Consider the following 17,776-nt stretch of genomic DNA (forward strand, 5'->3'; position numbering starts at 1 on the left):
GCACTTCTGTTCTTCAAAAGATACCATAAGGAAAAGGAAAGTTTAGCCACACACTGGGAGAAAATACTTGCAATACATTTATCTGACAAAGGACATATTTGTATGCAGAATATACAACATATGACTCATTAATAAGAAACAAACAAAAATGAGCAATATGGTTTTAATGAACACCTCACAAAAGAAAATAAATGAATTGTCAAAAAGCATGTGAAAAGGACTCAGCACTATTAGTCATCAGGGAAATGCAAAATAAAACCATCAGATACTACTATGCAACTACCAGAGGATAAAAATGAAAAGATTGGCAATATTAAGGATTGGGAAAGATGTGGAAAAGAATTGCTGTAAGGCAGATGAGCCCCCAAATTGGGACTCCACCTAGGAAGGTTTTGGGCTTTGCCCAGGAAAGAATTCAAGGGGGAGCCGGTGGCAGAAAAAAATCAGCTTCACTGAGGTATCAATGTTCCAGCTCCGTGACTGCTCCTGCAGAGCAGGGCTACCCTATACGCAACGTGTTGAGAGAAGAAGCTTGGCACAGTTGTGCAGTCATATTGACACCCACATGCAAATTAAGGGGTGAGTTATTTGGAAATTTCTAGAAAAAGGATGGTAACTTCTGGGTGTTGTCATGGCAATGGCAAACTTTCATGGAGCTGTTGGGCATGTCTTATGAAGAGGTGCTTCTGTCTCTTCCTGTCTTAGCCAGTCTTCCATGTGGTCTGGTTTGGAGCCCCAACTCCTATCTCAGAATTGTCATTCATATAGGTGAGAATATAAAATGGCATAACCACTTTGGAAAACAATTTGGCACTTTCTTATAAAGTTAAACATATCATTATTATATGAGACCCAGAAAATTCTACTCCTAGATATTTTACTCAAGAGAATGAGTAAGTCCACAAAAAACTTGCATGTCAATGGTCATGGTAGCTTTTTTGTAACAGCTAAAAACTGAGAAAAGCCCAACTGTCTAACAACAGGTGAACAGATAATCAAATTATGATATATCCATGCAATGGAAGGCTAGTTAGCAATAGAAAGAAAAGAACAGATAAATCCAGCAATGTGAAAAAATTCCAGACACATTATGCTAAATGAAAGAAGCCAAGCTGGGTGTGGTGGCTCGCACCTGTAATCCCAGCACTTTGGGAGGCTGAGTTGGGCAGATCATGAGGTCAGGAGTTCGAGACCAGCCTGGTCAACATGGTGAAACCCCATCTCTACTAAAAATACAAAAATTAACCGGGGGTGGTGCATGCCCGTAGTCCCAGCTACTCGGGAGGCTGAGGCACCACTGTACCCCAGCCTGGGCGACAGAGCGAGACTCCATCTCAAAAAAAAAAAAAAGAAGCCAGACACAAAAGAGGACATACTATGTATTCCTGTTCACAGCTGCCTTTTGCACAGTTAAAACTATTCTGTATTGGTAGAAACCAGGTCTGTGGTTGCTGACATAGAGGGTGTTGAGGAAACTAATCAAAGGAACATGAGGATCCCTTCTGGAGGGCCAGAAGTATTTGATAGCTTGAATGGAGAGGTGGTTAAAGGGGTGTACACAATTCTGAAAATTATGGATAAATTTACTGAAATTACAGGAAAAAGAATCCATATTCTGTTAAAAGCTTGAAAGTTCTGTGCACAGACACGTTGCACTCTCTAGAGAAAGTCCAATAAATAATTCAGATATCTAATAAATAATACATAAAATTGAAATAGAGAAATAAAATATCATATTTGAAGGGATCCCTGCTATCCATATTAAATACTAGAATATTTAATCTTAAAATTTGATGTTAGTTTTATGAGATTCAAATTTCATAGAGAGAAATATTATTATTCTCTGAACTTAATGTATCTATTTCTTGAAAAATTAAAAACTCCTCTTAACTATCACTGAACTCTGCAGATGTTTACATTTCTTCCCTTGACAATATAAATGGCTCCTTCTAGAATAGTAGTAATACTGAAAAATATCAATACTAAGTTTTGGTTTCCTCTTGTGATTTTCAGCAAAGCACAAACGATTAAATTAGAATGTATTTCCATGCAAGGATATTTATGTGTTGGCATGATGTTTATTATTACATCAATACAAAATGCAAAGATAAAAATGTATCTATGCTTTTTATTTTATCTTATATAGCCAAAGGAAAATTCATATCCAATATCAGTTTAGCCTTTTATTATGGTCTAAGGACATTTACAAAGAAATGAAAAATCAAAGTACATTTCTTCCAGCCCCAAAATTCAACTGAACTAGCAATGGAAAAGCAGATCTCTGAAGATCAAAGACAACTGTTGGCAGAACTCACATATTTTTCTTTCTGACCAACCTCAAAAAAAAAAAAAAGTAAAGAAAGAAAAGAGAAAACATACAAATGCCTTCCGTGGACCATTACAAAAATCACAAAACTAGATTTTTCTAAAACTTACAATGTATCTCTGCCTTCACTAAAATTTTTCAAATAAGTTTTTGTAACACAGGACTCAGCTCATTATCAAAGGGGAAAATGAGAAACATATATAACCCTCCAAACCACAAAGCAACAATGATATCAGTCCCATAAAATTTGAGCCACAGAAATAGGATAAACTGATCCTGTGGAGAGAGGAATGCATCTCATAGGGAGACCCTAGATTATGGGGAACTGCTCCAGCTCCTTCCTGCTTTGCATTATGGGATGATTTATGTGATTATCCAATTACATTGAGGCTCAATCTTTAGGCTATGCTTTCTGAAATCACTTATGAAACGTTTGGGTTCTGAATGAATCCATATGACCTCAGATATTCTAGGAATGTGCTAAATAAACAGCCAACCCAGCAGCCATCATCTGCTTCCACAGACATATTTGGTTTAGCATCCTTCAAAATGAAGACCCAAGGGAAGATATAATTACAGGTTCAGTTTCTCCCTTAAGGAAGAAGAAGCCTTCTCAATCAAACTCAACATTTTGCCACAATTTTCTGCTAGGTGGTCATGGTCATTGCTTTTTCTTTTCCCTCTCAGATGACCAGTGCAGATTCATATAAAAATAAGCAAAGTAGCTATTGTAAAATTGAGAAAAGAACATTGAGAATCATATTTTATATCTGGCAAAGTCATGGTCCTTTACAACTATAATGTAATTTTCACTTTGAATGTCTCATTTTGTCTTTCTCAACTTTGCAAAACAGCCAGGCATTATCACCCCTCTTTTTAGAGAGGTTTAGATGAGAGATCTCAAGTTCCTTCAGATTAAATTCTATAAGATACTTATTTCAGACATGGCCAAGATAAAATTTGAACCCAAGTCCTCTCTTTCCAAATCCTATTCTCTTTAACAATCCCTGGTTTTTCTTTTCTTTTCATTTTTCTTTTTTTTTTTTTTTTTTGAGATGGAATTTCACTCCTGTTGCCCAGGCTGGAGTGCAGTGGTGCGATCTTGTCTCACTGCAGCCTCCACCTCCCAGGTTCAAGCAATTCTCCTGCCTCAGCCTCCCGAGTGGCTGGGATTACAGGAATGAGCCACCACGCTTGGCTAATTTTGTATTTTTAGTAGAGACTGGGTTTCTCCATGTTGGTCAGGCTGGTCTTGAACTCCCAACCTCAGGTGATCTGCCCGCCTCGGCCTCCCAAAGTGCTGGGATTACAGGCATAAACCACTATACCTGGCCACAACCCCTGGTTTTTCTACACAGGAAATGTCAATTTAAGGATGAAGACAAGTAGGGAACTCAGAATATCACGATGAAGTGTTTTGTTGCGTTTTTATTCTAAGGAGTAAGAAATGTAACAAACAAGATAAATGAACTGAGTGGAGAAGTGCTGGGACACCTGTACATACAAAATTATGAGAAAACAGTAGCCGGTAAGAAAGTAAATCTTTAAAAGACGAATCGACTTACTATAAAACCTTTTCCAGAGGGAAAATAGCTGAATCTCTCATAGCAAAGAATACAGAATTCAAGGTGGACAGAAAGAATCAGAGAGGCCTGTGAGTTGTCCAAGGTATTCCAAATTATGGCCGGGTGCAGTGGCTCATGCCTGTAATAACAGCACTTTGGGAGGCCGAGGCGGGGGAATCACCTGAGGTCAGGATTTCAGGACCAGCCTGACCAACACGGTGAAATCCTGTCTCTACTAAAAATACAAAATTAGCCAGGCATGGTGGCCATGCCTGTAATCCCAGCTACTTGGGAGGCTGAGGCAGGAGAATCACTTGAACCTAGCAGGCGGAGGTTGCAGTGAGCCAAGATCTTGCCATTGCACTCCAGCCTGGGCAACAAGAGCGAAACTCCATCTCAAAACAAAACAAAACAAACAAACAAACAAGAACAACAAAAACAAACAAACCAAACAAATAAGAACAACAAACAAACCAAACAAATAAGAACAACAACCAAACAAAACAAACAAACAAGAACAACAAAAACAAACGAACCAAAAGTATTCCAAATTAGTGTCAAGCTTGAGAGTAGGACCAAGACTTCTGACCTCCCTACAGCATCCCCTTTCCCTGTGTCATGAATAGTACTTTCCATCATGAGCAGTTGTACCGTCCAACCCACTATCATATCTCCCTTGTAATTCTACAGCAATTCACATGCTAAGACTTGACCTTCAGAGTCCTTGATAAACTACAAAGTTTCTTTAGAACCCCTTGAATTGCTTGGCGTTTAACAAGCAACCTAGACCTATTTTAATCAGAATTTCTGAGTGGTGCCCAGATGCCTGAATTTATAAAAAGAAAATCCCCCATCTCAAATTTCTTATGAACACTAGAATTTGAGAAAACTACCCTCCGAAACTGAAGTTTTAAAATAGAAACAGAACTCTATCCTTTTATTGTAAAGAAGCCCTCTTTGGGCATGCTTGTCATCATTTCTTAACTTTGCACTCCTAGATGCCTCTTCTGAGCTCATTTCAGGATGACTGATAAAAAACAGCCCTAACCACCCACTAATGACTAGGTGGGAACCCTGCCTTGGGAAGGAGGGAGGCCAAGAAAGCCCAGTAGGGCTCATCTCTAATCCTGTGTTGATGTTGTGATCATCCTTGGCCATTTCCCTGGATAATTGTGAAATTTTCTCTTTGCAGGAAATATGAAAAGTCCTCCGCAGTTTGGTGATAGCCCTGAATTAAATGTTACTAGCTGTTAGATGCAGTTCATTTACAGCGTTTCTAAGAGCTAATCTAGACATGGCAAAAGAAATGGATTCTAAGACGGGACTCAATTGTTTAGTCTGACTTTCAAACCAATTAGCTATGTATTCTTGGGAGGATAAATTCAACATCCTAGACTTCTATCTCCCTTATTTAAAAATTAAGGTAACTGGAATAGATGTGTGCTTCAAACCTTATTGACATACCCTAAAAAATACGTTTACATCAACCATACATGCGCGCAGAGATACTGCAAACGGGTCTCATGAAGTGACACCTAACTTGGTATGATAAACTCTGATACTTTCTCTCCTATTCCTTTCTATTCTACTCCATACTTTTAACAATCACAAGTAGCAACCAAATAAATTAATGTCATGACTCACGAATGAGTCATGAATTATAGTTTGAAAAACACTGGACTAGATGTTAAATAGGTTTTCCTCTAATATTAAAGGTGAAAATGAATCAGGTGCATTTCTCTGTTCCTATTTAGACTTTTAAAGTTCCCTCTTAGCAGGATTATATATTAATGTATATGCAACAGATGTTAATAGAATATACAATTTTACTTTAAATTGATAACATTAGTCAATTACATTCTCTCAGGATTCAAATATTTTGTAGTTTGAATGAACAAAATCTAATATGTCAAATTAAAGCTGAGTCTTGTAGTTATTAAGAACTTCGTAAGAGTTTTAACCTGCTAACCTTGTACTTGTTAGTTCTTTTCTTTCTATTTTCCCAGGCACATCTGGATAAAGGCAGAAACAAAGTAACAAGGGAGGAAGTCTAAGTAATCACAAGAAGCCAATCTTTTTTCTCTCAAACACATATTTTGGGGCTGACATCATAGCCACACGGCACAAACTACAGATGGAAAAGTATCCGAACTCAAATCCGGAAACTTAACCTTTATGAGATGAAGACAGGAAAGACTTCAGCAGGCAAACTCGCACCTGTTGGGCTGAGGAGCTAGAAATCAACAACAAAATACCAACATTACTGCTCTGGAAATAACTTCTGCTAGAGCAGTAAAGTAAGATGAGGGCCAGTGACTGAGCTTCCCGTGATGCTTTTCCCTGATGCTATTTTATTCTGCAGAAAGTATCTAACATACGATGACACCTGAAAAGAATGAGTCCTAGCATCTCTGTGTTTCCACACCACAGCTCACTCTGACCCCGGCTGCCTTCCAGGTCTAGCCACTGCCTTCGAGGACTAGCCCACCACCTGGCATCACCAACCCAACCCCAGCTCAGTCTCCTGACACCAGCCCTTCCCTAAAAAATGCTGCAGGGCCCCCCCTCAGCAACACATGAGAGCCAATCGTTCATGTCTTGATCTATGGGAAACTGTGACAGGCTCCAGAATTATAAACAGAAGGTGTGCTGTGTCTTTCTGGATCTCGTCATCTGATTGCTATTTAGAATGGCCTGACTGTGTTAGTCAGACCTATGAGTTCATCCAACAACAAGCGGGCACAGTGACCAGCCAGGCTCAGCCCAGGGACAGAAAGCGAACACTCCCCAGCCTGTGATTTCAGCCTTGTGCAGACCAAATAGAGGCCAAAGTAACGATTATCACACAGGGAAGCTGGCTGGAGAATCTTTTGAGTTTCTATGAAAACGCTGCCTCCCCTTTGCTTTTATCACTTGCTTTTTCTTCTGCTCTTCTTTATAGTTTCCTTTGCCATACAGTTTGCTTCTATCTCTTTTCCTGACTCATTTTTATTTTACCTGTATCTTGTCTTTCTGAAAACTTTTACAACTAAAATCTAATATCCTCCCTGTCCAATTATTTTAACCGCTCTTGGTTCTTTCTGCACAAAATATTGCCTTACAAGCTAGGGTGGCAATAGAATTGTTTTACAAAGGTTTGTCTTACTTTGCATATCATTACAAAGATTTCCACATTTTCAGGAGGCCGTGCCTGTATTATATGTTATCTAAGATACAGCCAGTTTATCCATGCAGCAAATTAAAATTATGTTCATAGATGATTAAAGCCAGAAGTCATCTCAAGGATTACCAAATCCAATTCCTTAATTTTACAGATGAGAAAACTGTGGCCCAGAGAGTTCAAGTGACTTGCTCCAAATCCTGATCTAATATTCAGTGTGCTTTGGGGCCAAACATATGAGACAGATAAAACTACAGCAGCATGAAAAATTGTGTGCACCCTATAATTTCTTAAGAAACCAGTTTTGGTCACTGGATGTTAACCACCTGAATGAAGTCCAGTGAATACATCAATCACACACGATAGCCTATTGTAACTGTCAGGGATTCCATTTAACATGTGCTTGCGCTTGAGCTGGATAATGAACTGCTCCTGCAGAGGTTCCCACCTGGGGGAAAAGTATTGATGGATTCTCTCACACTCAGGATTCTGGAGAAATCTAAAGCCATGGTTTCAAACATAGAACTTGAACTGCTGCAGAGTTTTGCCTGAAATGAAGAGTAGTGGCCAGCCCCTCTGAAGGAGAAATAAATGAGAAATTGGGTAAAGATTTTGAGTGGGAGATGTTTAAACTTTTATTTATTTTAGGGAGTGGGGACTTTAAAAGATAAGCATCTGGGGTTCTCAGGATGCAAAAGTGTGTCAGAGGGTGCGTATCCCAACATAGGAAAAGCTACCAGTTCTTTCTGGAGGGAGCTCAGTGAATTGTACCATGCTGCTGGGGTAATCCTGAGGCTGAGAAATGCCTGGAAGCATAGTCACCATATGCCTACTATGGGTCTCTGCTGGATGTTATTTGGGTCCTTTAATACAATGATGCAAAAGGAAAGCTCAGAGTATCTAAAAAAGAACACAACCAAGGGAAACATGAGCCTAACGAAATATGACTCCTTCATCAATCCCATGCACAGGCTCTTAGGACTGGGAGCATCTCTGGTTCACATGTTACCTCAAAGACATTGCCTGCAAAAGGGATTTGTTTCTTATACTTCATTTGCAAAGAGCATAGTAATGATGAGAAATTAAGTAATAGGAAAAATACAATGAAAGGAAAAAATGCTGAAAAGATTAACTTCATTAAGTCAAATTGAGAAATGCATATTTTGCCAAGAAATCTTCCATTCCTTTCCTTGGAATTTCATGCGGTAGTCTCTAATTTTTATATGTTGTTATTCTTTTTGTAATTTCTTAACATAAGTATTCAGTCTCTTTGGTAACTTTTCATTCTGATAGAATTTTAAAAGACCCAAGAATGAGCTCCTGAATTCTTTTTACTCACATTTATTATGTATTTGTATTTTGCTCCCATTACTTTATCATTCTCTTTCTCTCTCACACACACACACACGCACAGACACACAAACACACATATGCACGTACACATGCACGCACACACACACAAGCACACACACAGACACACGCACATACACGCACACATGCGCATGCACACACAGACACACACGCACACAGACACACACACAGATACGCACACATGCACGCACGCACACGCACAGACACACACACGTGCATACACACACAGACACACACACATTCTCACTTATTATCTCAACTAATTCAGAGTACTTTGGAGACATTATATTTCTTGACTGTCTAAAAACTTCAGTGTATTGTTCCTAAGGAAAGAAAAAACATTCTTTTAACAAAACCACAGTACAATTACCAAAATGAGAAGATTTAATATTGATACACTATTCTTATCTAGTCACTACTTTTAATAAGGAAGGTATTTAAGTCACTATCCTTTATGCTAAATCAAGCTCTCATTGTGTGCCACACGTTGGGGATGTTGCATTCTCATTGCATTTTAGCTATTAGCACTGTTTTGCAATGAAGTCAATAAAACCGAGTATGCAATGCTATTTTGTTACCTGTTGCTGCACTGATTGCTTCATAGTTTATTAAGAATCCTTCATAAGCGAGGTCAGAGTCAGTCACAAACACCAGCATCAATGAGCTACCACTGCTTGTGAGAGAAGGCGGGATCGATTTTCCACAGTATCTATTCCAAACCAAGAAAGGATAGATGTGTGTATTTTAAAACGTTTGGTATATTGAAAATGATGTACCAAAAATTAGGACATATAAATATAATAATAGGTTTTGTTCTCTACCTCTCATCAACCTTAAAACACAAATATATTTCAGGCAAAAAAAAATTTGCAAACTTCTAAAGATTGTCCTGTTCATGATTATATCCCTGAAATGGTTTTAGGTGTGTGACTGGCTATGTGAGTTGTCATGTATGAGAAGTTTAGTAAAATAGAAAGTAAAAGCTACACTAGATTGCCATATAGCATATTAATACACTTTTTAACAGAAATGTAATAAACATATACAACAAAGGGAGACAATATATCATACAATCATAGATTCATCTCTCTAATCTAAACTCATATATCACTCAATCCCTGTGCCTTGCTTTCCTCATCCCTAAAATGGGAATGATGACAGTACCTACTTCATAGAGTTGTTTTGAGAATGTGATGAGTTAATATCCTGTATATAAAGCACTTAGAACAGTGCCTGGAATTGTAATCCCTATAGAGGGAATCTATTGTCCTTAAACAGCTCACTTATAAAGAGATAAGAGTGATGATTCAGCCATGCCACATTTCTGTGAACAAAACAGTTTAGCTCAGAAAAACTATTCTATTAATGTTAAAAAGAGAGCTATGATAAAAGACAGAATGCCATGAGCTTTTATCTAGAGAAATACCTGTAAGAAGAAGTGAAAATAAAATAGAAATCTCAAATCAAGCACACTTGGTAAAATTAACCAAAAGAAATGATAAAGAAAACAAATATAGAAACCAAAAAAAGAAGAAATGTTGAGTATAGGAAATGGATAAGTTAATTGCTAAAGGAGAAAAACAAAGAAAATTTGGTGTATAATACCATTGCAGTGTGAAAAAAATATTTAATATCCTGATCAAAATAAAAGTAGGTGAACTAATTGATATTTTAAATGCCTCCGTATATGCCCGTGTATTTGAAATTTGAGGACAATCATTATAGTTTATGCCATTCAGCAAACATTCTGTATTTTGCAGTGGTGATATGTTAAGTACCTTCCCAAAAAAGAAAAAGAAGAAAGTTTAAAAGATGAAAGATTAAGATAAGAAAGATGTTTAAAACATGAATGAGAAATAAAGAAAATAAAATGCAAGATAAAGAAATTTTAAAATATCAGGAGATTTCCATTTCCAACAGAAATGCAACAGGGGCTAGATTTAACCTTGCACCTGAAACAACAAAAATCCTGGACAAAACAATGACTCTCAAAACACTGGAGGTCAAGCAATATAGGACAACAAACCTTCGGAGACAGGAAACAAATGAGTTTAAAGGCAAAACTGAAATGGATCAACCTGTTTCCAAGTAGCTTAACTGCTTTCCAGAACAAGGCTCAAGAATACTTACAGGAATATGACAATGCCCAGCAGCCAAAAACATAAAATTGAAAATGTCTGGTATCCTATCGAATATTACCAGATGTGAAAAGGCGTGGGGAAGTATAACTCAGAAAGAGAGGAAAAATCAATCTATAAAACCATAGCAGGAAACAATGCAAATGTTTGAATTAGTAGATAAAGTCATTAAAATAGCTACTACTATATCTCATAGATTTTTAAAGCTAGAGAAAAAAGATTCATGTGTAAAGTAGAGACACGGACTATATATAAAATGATTCAAATTGAACTTCTAGAAAGGAAAACTACAATGTCTTGGTAAAATTAATAGCAGATTAAACATTGCAGAAGAAAAGATGAGTGTACTTGAATATATAGTAATAGAAACTTTCCAAAGTAAAACACACAGAACAGAGGCTTGAAATCAAAGAACAGGCTATCAAGTGAGTTGTAGAACAATTTCAAGCGCATAATATATATGAAATCAGAGTCCCTAATGGGGAGAAAAGATAGAAAAGTATTTTAAGAACCCGTGGCCAAAAATGTTTCCAATTTGATAAAACTACAAATCTTTGCATCCAACAAAAAAAATTATGCTGATTGAGGAAAGCCAGAAAAACATGCTGTACATATAGTATGATTCCAGTTAGATAAGATGCAAATGAATCTACAGGGATAGAAAGTAGATTCGTGGTTTCCTATGGATGGGGGTGAGGAGCAAAAGCAAGGAATTATAATGGAAAGGAAAAAAGTTTTGTGGGTAGTGGATATATACATTATTTTAATTTTGGTTTTGACTTCATGAATATACAAAGATGTCAAAATTTAATGTCTACAGGCCAAAACTATAGAGTAGTGATGTAGAAATGGTCATTAAGAAGCATGAGGATCTCACCTGGTTTTTATAACACAACGTGGTCGATTTTAAGATCCTTCACGGAAGCAGGAAAACAGTGAAGTTTTATTGTTAAACAAACAAAATAACCTTACCTTCCAAGGGATGTCTCAGAGTCAGTGTCATAAACTTCCAAGTAATCATTTGTGCAATTGTAATGGAACTCCAGATGAAATCTTTCGAACATTAAATGAATCAGGTGATTAGGTTGGACTAATATATGCCAAGTACAGTTGATACCATGGGGGTAGACATTTGGATGGCCAGGACTTTGAATGGTCCCTGTTGATTCTGTAAGAATTTCTCCACATGCTGTTGAAATAAAAATTATAATTACCACAGCAAGTAACCAAGTTACCTGGATTTCAAATTAAAATGCTCTGATAATAACCTCTTCAAAGATTAAAAGAAAAAATGTTTCTTAGATGCCACTTAAGAGAACTTGATTTTTCTCTTATTAATAAATAACAATTAACTTTTGATATAAATGTTGATTAGAAAAGATATATTTTTTGGCTTTGAGTGTACTTTAAAAATTTTCACAGTATAGGTGATTTTCATATAATTTATTTCTATCATTCACTTATTCTGATACAAGCCTAAGAGGAGGAAAATAAAAAGAGACAATCTCTTACCCAAATCCTCAGCACTGAACTTAGCCATGAAACCATGGTTTTCAGTAGAAGAACTTTTCACGAATGTGACATAAAGAAAATTGTACACAGATGTTATAAATGAAGGCATGTCTGTACCACAATACTTTTTATTTTCAGGAGAACCCAAAACGGAACTGCTACCAATCTAAAATTAGAGAAGATATATTCAACTATGTTGTATATCAATTTTGAAAACTGCTTCAAGAATAATTATTTCTGAAATGTTTTTAATAGAGTACAAATCAATTTGAGGATACAATCCATTTTAGCACATCTTAGTCACCCCCCCTCAAAAAACCTCATATCCTTCAGCAGTCACTCCCCATTCCCCTGAAACCAGAGTCCCAGGCAGCCACTAATCTACTTTCTGTCTCTATAGATTGCCTGTTTTGGACATCTGAAACAAAATGGGATTATACAATATGTGGTCTTTTGTGAATAGCTTCTTTCACACTGTATAACATTTTCAAAGTTCATCCCTGTTGTAGCATGGATCATTACTTCATTCTTTTTTAAGGCCATATAATATTCCACTGTAAAGATACACCACATTTTATTTATTCATTTACCAGTTGATGGACACTTCAGTTATTTCTACTTTTAAAATCAAAAATAATGATTGCATTTTGCTATTTGTATATGCCATTATAGATGATGACTGTAGATATATTCACATACAAATTTTTGTGTGGACATATATTTTCATTCCCCTTGAGAATATATCTAAAAGTAGAATTGCTGGATCAGATGGTATCTCTATGTTTAACTTTTTGAGGAACTGCCAACTGTTTTTCAAAGTAGTTGTACCGTTTTACATCTCCACCAGGAGTGTATAAGGGTTCCAATTTCTCCACATCCTTGTCAACACCATTATCTGACTCTTTTTATTATAGCCATCCCATGGGTGTGTTTCTTTGTTTTTGGCATTTTTGTTTTTGAGACAGGGTCTCACTCTGTTACCCAGGCTAGGGTGCAGTGGGACAATCATAGCTCACTCCAGTATCTACCTCCCAGGCTCAAGTGATCCTCCCACCTCAGCCTTCTGAGTAGCTGAGGCTACAGGCATCTATCACCACACTCAGTTATTTTTTAAATGTTTTTGCAGAGACGGGGTCTCACTATGTTGCCCAGGCTGGTCTCAAACTCCTAAGCTCAAGTAATTCACCCACCTTGACCTCTTAAAGTGCTGGGATAAGATGTGAGCCACTGGGCTCAGCCTCCTTTGCCCATTTTAAAAATCAAGTTATTTGTTTTTAATTTTGAGGAAGTTATTTTTCTTTTTTCTTTTTTTGTTTGTGCTTTTTGTGTCATATTTAAGAAGGCTCTGCCTAAACTGAAGGGCATAAAGACTACTCCTATGTTTTCTCATAAGAGTTTCATGATTTTAGCTCCAACATTTAGGTCTATAATCCATTTTTAGTTAATTTTTGCATATGCTATGAGGAAGGGGTCCAGCACCATAATTTTGCATGTGGCTATTGAGCACTATTTGTTGAAAAAATGATTTTTCTCCATTGGTATGCTTTGGCATCATTTTCATACATCAATTGGCCATAAAAGTATGTGTTCACTTCTGGACTTGCAATTGTATTCCATAGATCTATATTGATATCCTTACTTCAATAAGATACTGTCTTGATTATTGTAGCTTAGTTCTAAGTTTTGAAATCAGGAAGTGTGAATCCTTCAACTTTGTAATTTTTCAAGAACATTTTGGTTATTCTGGTTCCCTTGCATATTCATATGAATTTTACAATCAGCTTATGCATTTTTTTGAAAGAGCCAGCTGTGATTTTTATGGGGATTGAATTGAATCTTTAGTTCACTTTAGGGAGTATTACCATCTTAACAATATTGTCTTCTAATCCATGAACATGAAATGTCTTTCCATTTATTTAGGTCTTTTTAAATTTCCTTCAAGGATGTTTTATAGTCTCAGAGAACAAGTGTTACACTTATTTTTAAAACTGTATTCCTTGATGTTTATTATTTTTAATGCTATTGTAAATGGAATTGTTTCCTTGATTTCATTTTCAAATTGTTCATTGCTGGTGTACAGAAAAAGAAAGATTTCTATATTTCGATGTCATAACCCACAACTTGCTGAATGGCTTAGTTCTAATAGTTTTTTTATGTGTGTGGATTCCTTATGATTTTCTATATACAAAGTCATGTTATCTGTGAATAGAGAGAGTTTTACTCGTTCCCTTTCATTCTGGATGCATTTTCTCTCTTCTCCTTACTTAATTGCTCTAGCTAGAATTTCCAGTGTAACGCTGAATAGAAGCAGTGAGAACAGACAGACATCCTTGACTTTTGTTGACCATAGGGGCAAAGCATTTAGTGTTTCATAATTAAATATGATGTTACACGTGTGTTTTTAAATGAATGTCCATTATCAGATTAAGGATGGTTCCTTCTATTCCTAGTTTGTTTCCTGTTTCATCATGAAAAGATGTTGAATTTTGTCAAATCTCGCAAAATCCAGATCTCACATCTGTTGAGGTGATCCTGGAGTTTTTGTTCTTTATTTTATTGGTACCATGTATTACATTAACTGATTCTGGGGTTTTATATCAACCTAGAATTCTCGGGACAAATCCAACTTAATCATGGTATATAAATCCTCTTTTTTATGCTAGATTCACTGAACCAGTATTTTGTTGAGGATTTTTACATATATATCCATAAGACATATTGGTCTATATAAACTACTTTCATTTCCTGTAACAGATTTGAAGACAACAACCCATAATATTTTTTATAATATACAACCAAATACAAAGTCAAAGATTTTATCCCTCTTACCTCAATATAATCTGTTTCACAGTGTGCAGAACTTCCAATTTCAAAGACAGTGAAGTTGAGGAGAATGACTTGGCTTTGGGGTTGCTGGATGGTCCATGTACAGGTTCTTTCTCCAGGATATACGTTAGGAAAAAAAGGCGAGCGAATGACCCCTTCTCCAGTTAATTCACCCCCACAAGCTGTAAGCATAAAAATTATAGTAGTGTTTGTCCAAACATTAATGTTATCTCAATTTTATTGCAAAATCTAATACTGCCTAAGGAGATAACTGAATATAACATTTCTATGAGAATATTTTCCACTTAACACTTGAGGACATAAAATGACTAAATTATTTCAAAGAATTAAAATATTACAATCAGGCAAATCAGACATTTAAAAATTAAATGTTTCCTTACCGACTTGATAAACAGCTCTGAAACTAGCTTTTTCAACAAAATCATCTATTTTAAACCTGATCCAGATACTATTAGTAATGGATTTAATGTGAGAGATGGTTCCATTGCCACAGACTTTTCCAAGTAAGATTTGACCATCTCGAACCTAAAGAGAAAAATAAAATAGAGATGTAATTCTAACCAAGACACTTACGTCGGCAATGGTGGCATTACTTGGAGATGAAAAAACGGCAGATTCAAAATGAATGATAATCTAATTTGAGTTACATATTTCTATTATTTTCGAAAGCAGTGGGTCATTTTTAAGCACAATGCAATAACATGAAATGCTGATAAAATCTTAAGCCAATAAAGTCCAAAAGCATAAGAATTTAAACAATGTTCTCCTAATAATTTTCACAGTATCAAAGAGGAAATAAATTCACAATTTAGACTACTTGGAAAACAACAAAAAATGAGAATATTACCTATGAAAAAACACACGTGTTAGCCAAATCTGCAATCAAAGAAAGTTATGGACTAAACTACTTTTGCCATTGAAAGAAAAAAGGAAAAAAAGAAAAGTTGATGAAAGAGAGAAAGTAAAAGAATGTAAGGAGTCAACTTAAAAACTTAGAAAAAAGGCCGGGGACGGGGGCATACACCTATTATCTCAGCACCTTGGGAGGCCAAGGTGGGAGGATCCCTTGAGACCAGGAATTGGAGACAGCCTGGGCAACATAGGGAGACCCAGCTCTACGTACAATTTTTTTAAGGTAGAAAAAAATCCCTAAAATGAGGAAGAATATAATAAAAATAAGAGCAAAACTTAATAAATGAAATACAAAAGAATGTAGAATTCATAAATACATTCGAGAACTGTTTTTTTGAGGAAGGTTATGAGTGGGGATATAAAAGACAAATCTCTGGCAAGTCTAATAAGAAAATAAAATATAAGCACAAATATACAAAATTAAAAATGACAAAGACACAGATACTAAGAATTTTTTTAAACATGAAATCTATGTACAACTCTATGCTAATATATTTGAATGTTTTAATGGGTTATTTTCAGAAAAAGTATAACATTAAAATATCTGAGGGAGAAGAAAAATAAGATTTGAACAAACATAAGTCATGAATAAAACTGAAAACATTATCAAATAATTATTCCCATTGCACCCTCAACCCCCAAAAAGAAAAATCTCCCATAAGATGCTCTACTTAGTACATTCTTTTAAACTTTTAAGGAAGAGATAATTCCCATGTATAATTTATTCTAAGCCTTCCTCAAACATAGAATAATTTCCAACTAATTTTTGTCAGAAAGCTGTTACCAAATCCCAACATAGATTATAGAAATAAAAACTATAGACTGATGCCACCTATTAATATAGACACATAAATCCTAAACACAGTTCTAGAAAACTAAATTCACAGTCCATTGCCAGCTTATATACCAGATCAAATATGGGAATAATAATAGTGCAAGAAAGGTTAGACATTATAAACTATAAATTAACTTCCTCAGTAGATCAAATAAGGTAAGCCATATGATAGCCCCATAAATTCAAAAAACATTGTTAGCATTCCTGTTTTTATTAGAAGAAAAAAGAAATTTCCTTCATATGATAGACTACTGGTTTTAAATCAATAGCCAGCTTTTTTTTTTTTTTTTTTTTTTTTTTTTTTTTTTTTTTTTTTTTTGAGATGGAGTTTTGCTCTTGTTGCCCAGGCTGGAGCACAATGGCACGATTTCAGCTCACCGCAACCTCTGCCTCCTGGGTTCAAGCGATTCTCCTGCCTCAGCCTCTGAGTAGCTGGGATTACAGGCATGCGCCACCACACCCAGATAATTTTGTATTTTTAGTAGAGACAGGGTTTCTCTATGTTGGTCAGGCTGGTCTCAAACTACCGACCTCAAGTGATCACCCACCTCGGACTCCCAAAGTGCTGGGATTACAGGCGTGAGCCACCGCGCCTGGCCCAATAGCCAGCTCTTATAGTATAGTGGCCATGAAAACAGTCCATGGACTTGGGTTCAAAATCTACCTCTGTCACTTACAAACCACCTCACTTAATAACCTTAAGCAAGTTACTCTAAGCTCATGGGGTTGTTAAAGCAAACAGCTGAAACAATAGTGAGAATTCCTTAGCCAAATGCTTGGTAACAGAAAATATTGACTAAGGATAGCTGTTGTTATTCTGGACATTTTTAGAGGTGAAACACTGGAGGCTTGTTACTATGGGTAGGAATTATTCAATGGATATGCATACCTCCGCTGTTCAGTAAAATTATTCTGAAGGATCTAGCCATCCAAATATTAATTCATTCACTTCATTAGCATTATCAAGGCATGAATAAATGTCAGGACCTCTGCTGGTGACAGCACCATGAAACAGTCACTGTTCACAGGGAACTTACAATAGGCAGAAACATTTTTGAAAAGCATGATGAGTGTCATGTTTGGGGAAGCACAGGATGCTTCATTGTTACC

The 17,776-nt window shown here is 36.2% G+C and overlaps 1 protein-coding gene across 1 annotated transcript in view; it reads right to left on the minus strand.

Moving 5' to 3' along the window:
- The window catches only part of CUBN (cubilin), a 309,569-nt gene that overhangs the window by 229,129 nt on the left and 62,664 nt on the right, over window positions 1–17,776 (minus strand). Inside the window, exons 18-22 of the mRNA XM_008002385.3 lie at window positions 15,300–15,444; window positions 14,902–15,080; window positions 12,073–12,238; window positions 11,533–11,749; window positions 9,001–9,131 (exon numbers count right to left, since the gene is read on the minus strand). Coding sequence (XP_008000576.3) covers window positions 9,001–9,131; window positions 11,533–11,749; window positions 12,073–12,238; window positions 14,902–15,080; window positions 15,300–15,444 — 838 coding nt within the window. The remainder of the gene's footprint in view (window positions 1–9,000; window positions 9,132–11,532; window positions 11,750–12,072; window positions 12,239–14,901; window positions 15,081–15,299; window positions 15,445–17,776) is intronic.

Source organism: Chlorocebus sabaeus, chromosome 9 (genome assembly GCF_047675955.1).
Source record: "Chlorocebus sabaeus isolate Y175 chromosome 9, mChlSab1.0.hap1, whole genome shotgun sequence".
NCBI classification, from domain to species: domain Eukaryota; kingdom Metazoa; phylum Chordata; class Mammalia; order Primates; family Cercopithecidae; genus Chlorocebus; species Chlorocebus sabaeus.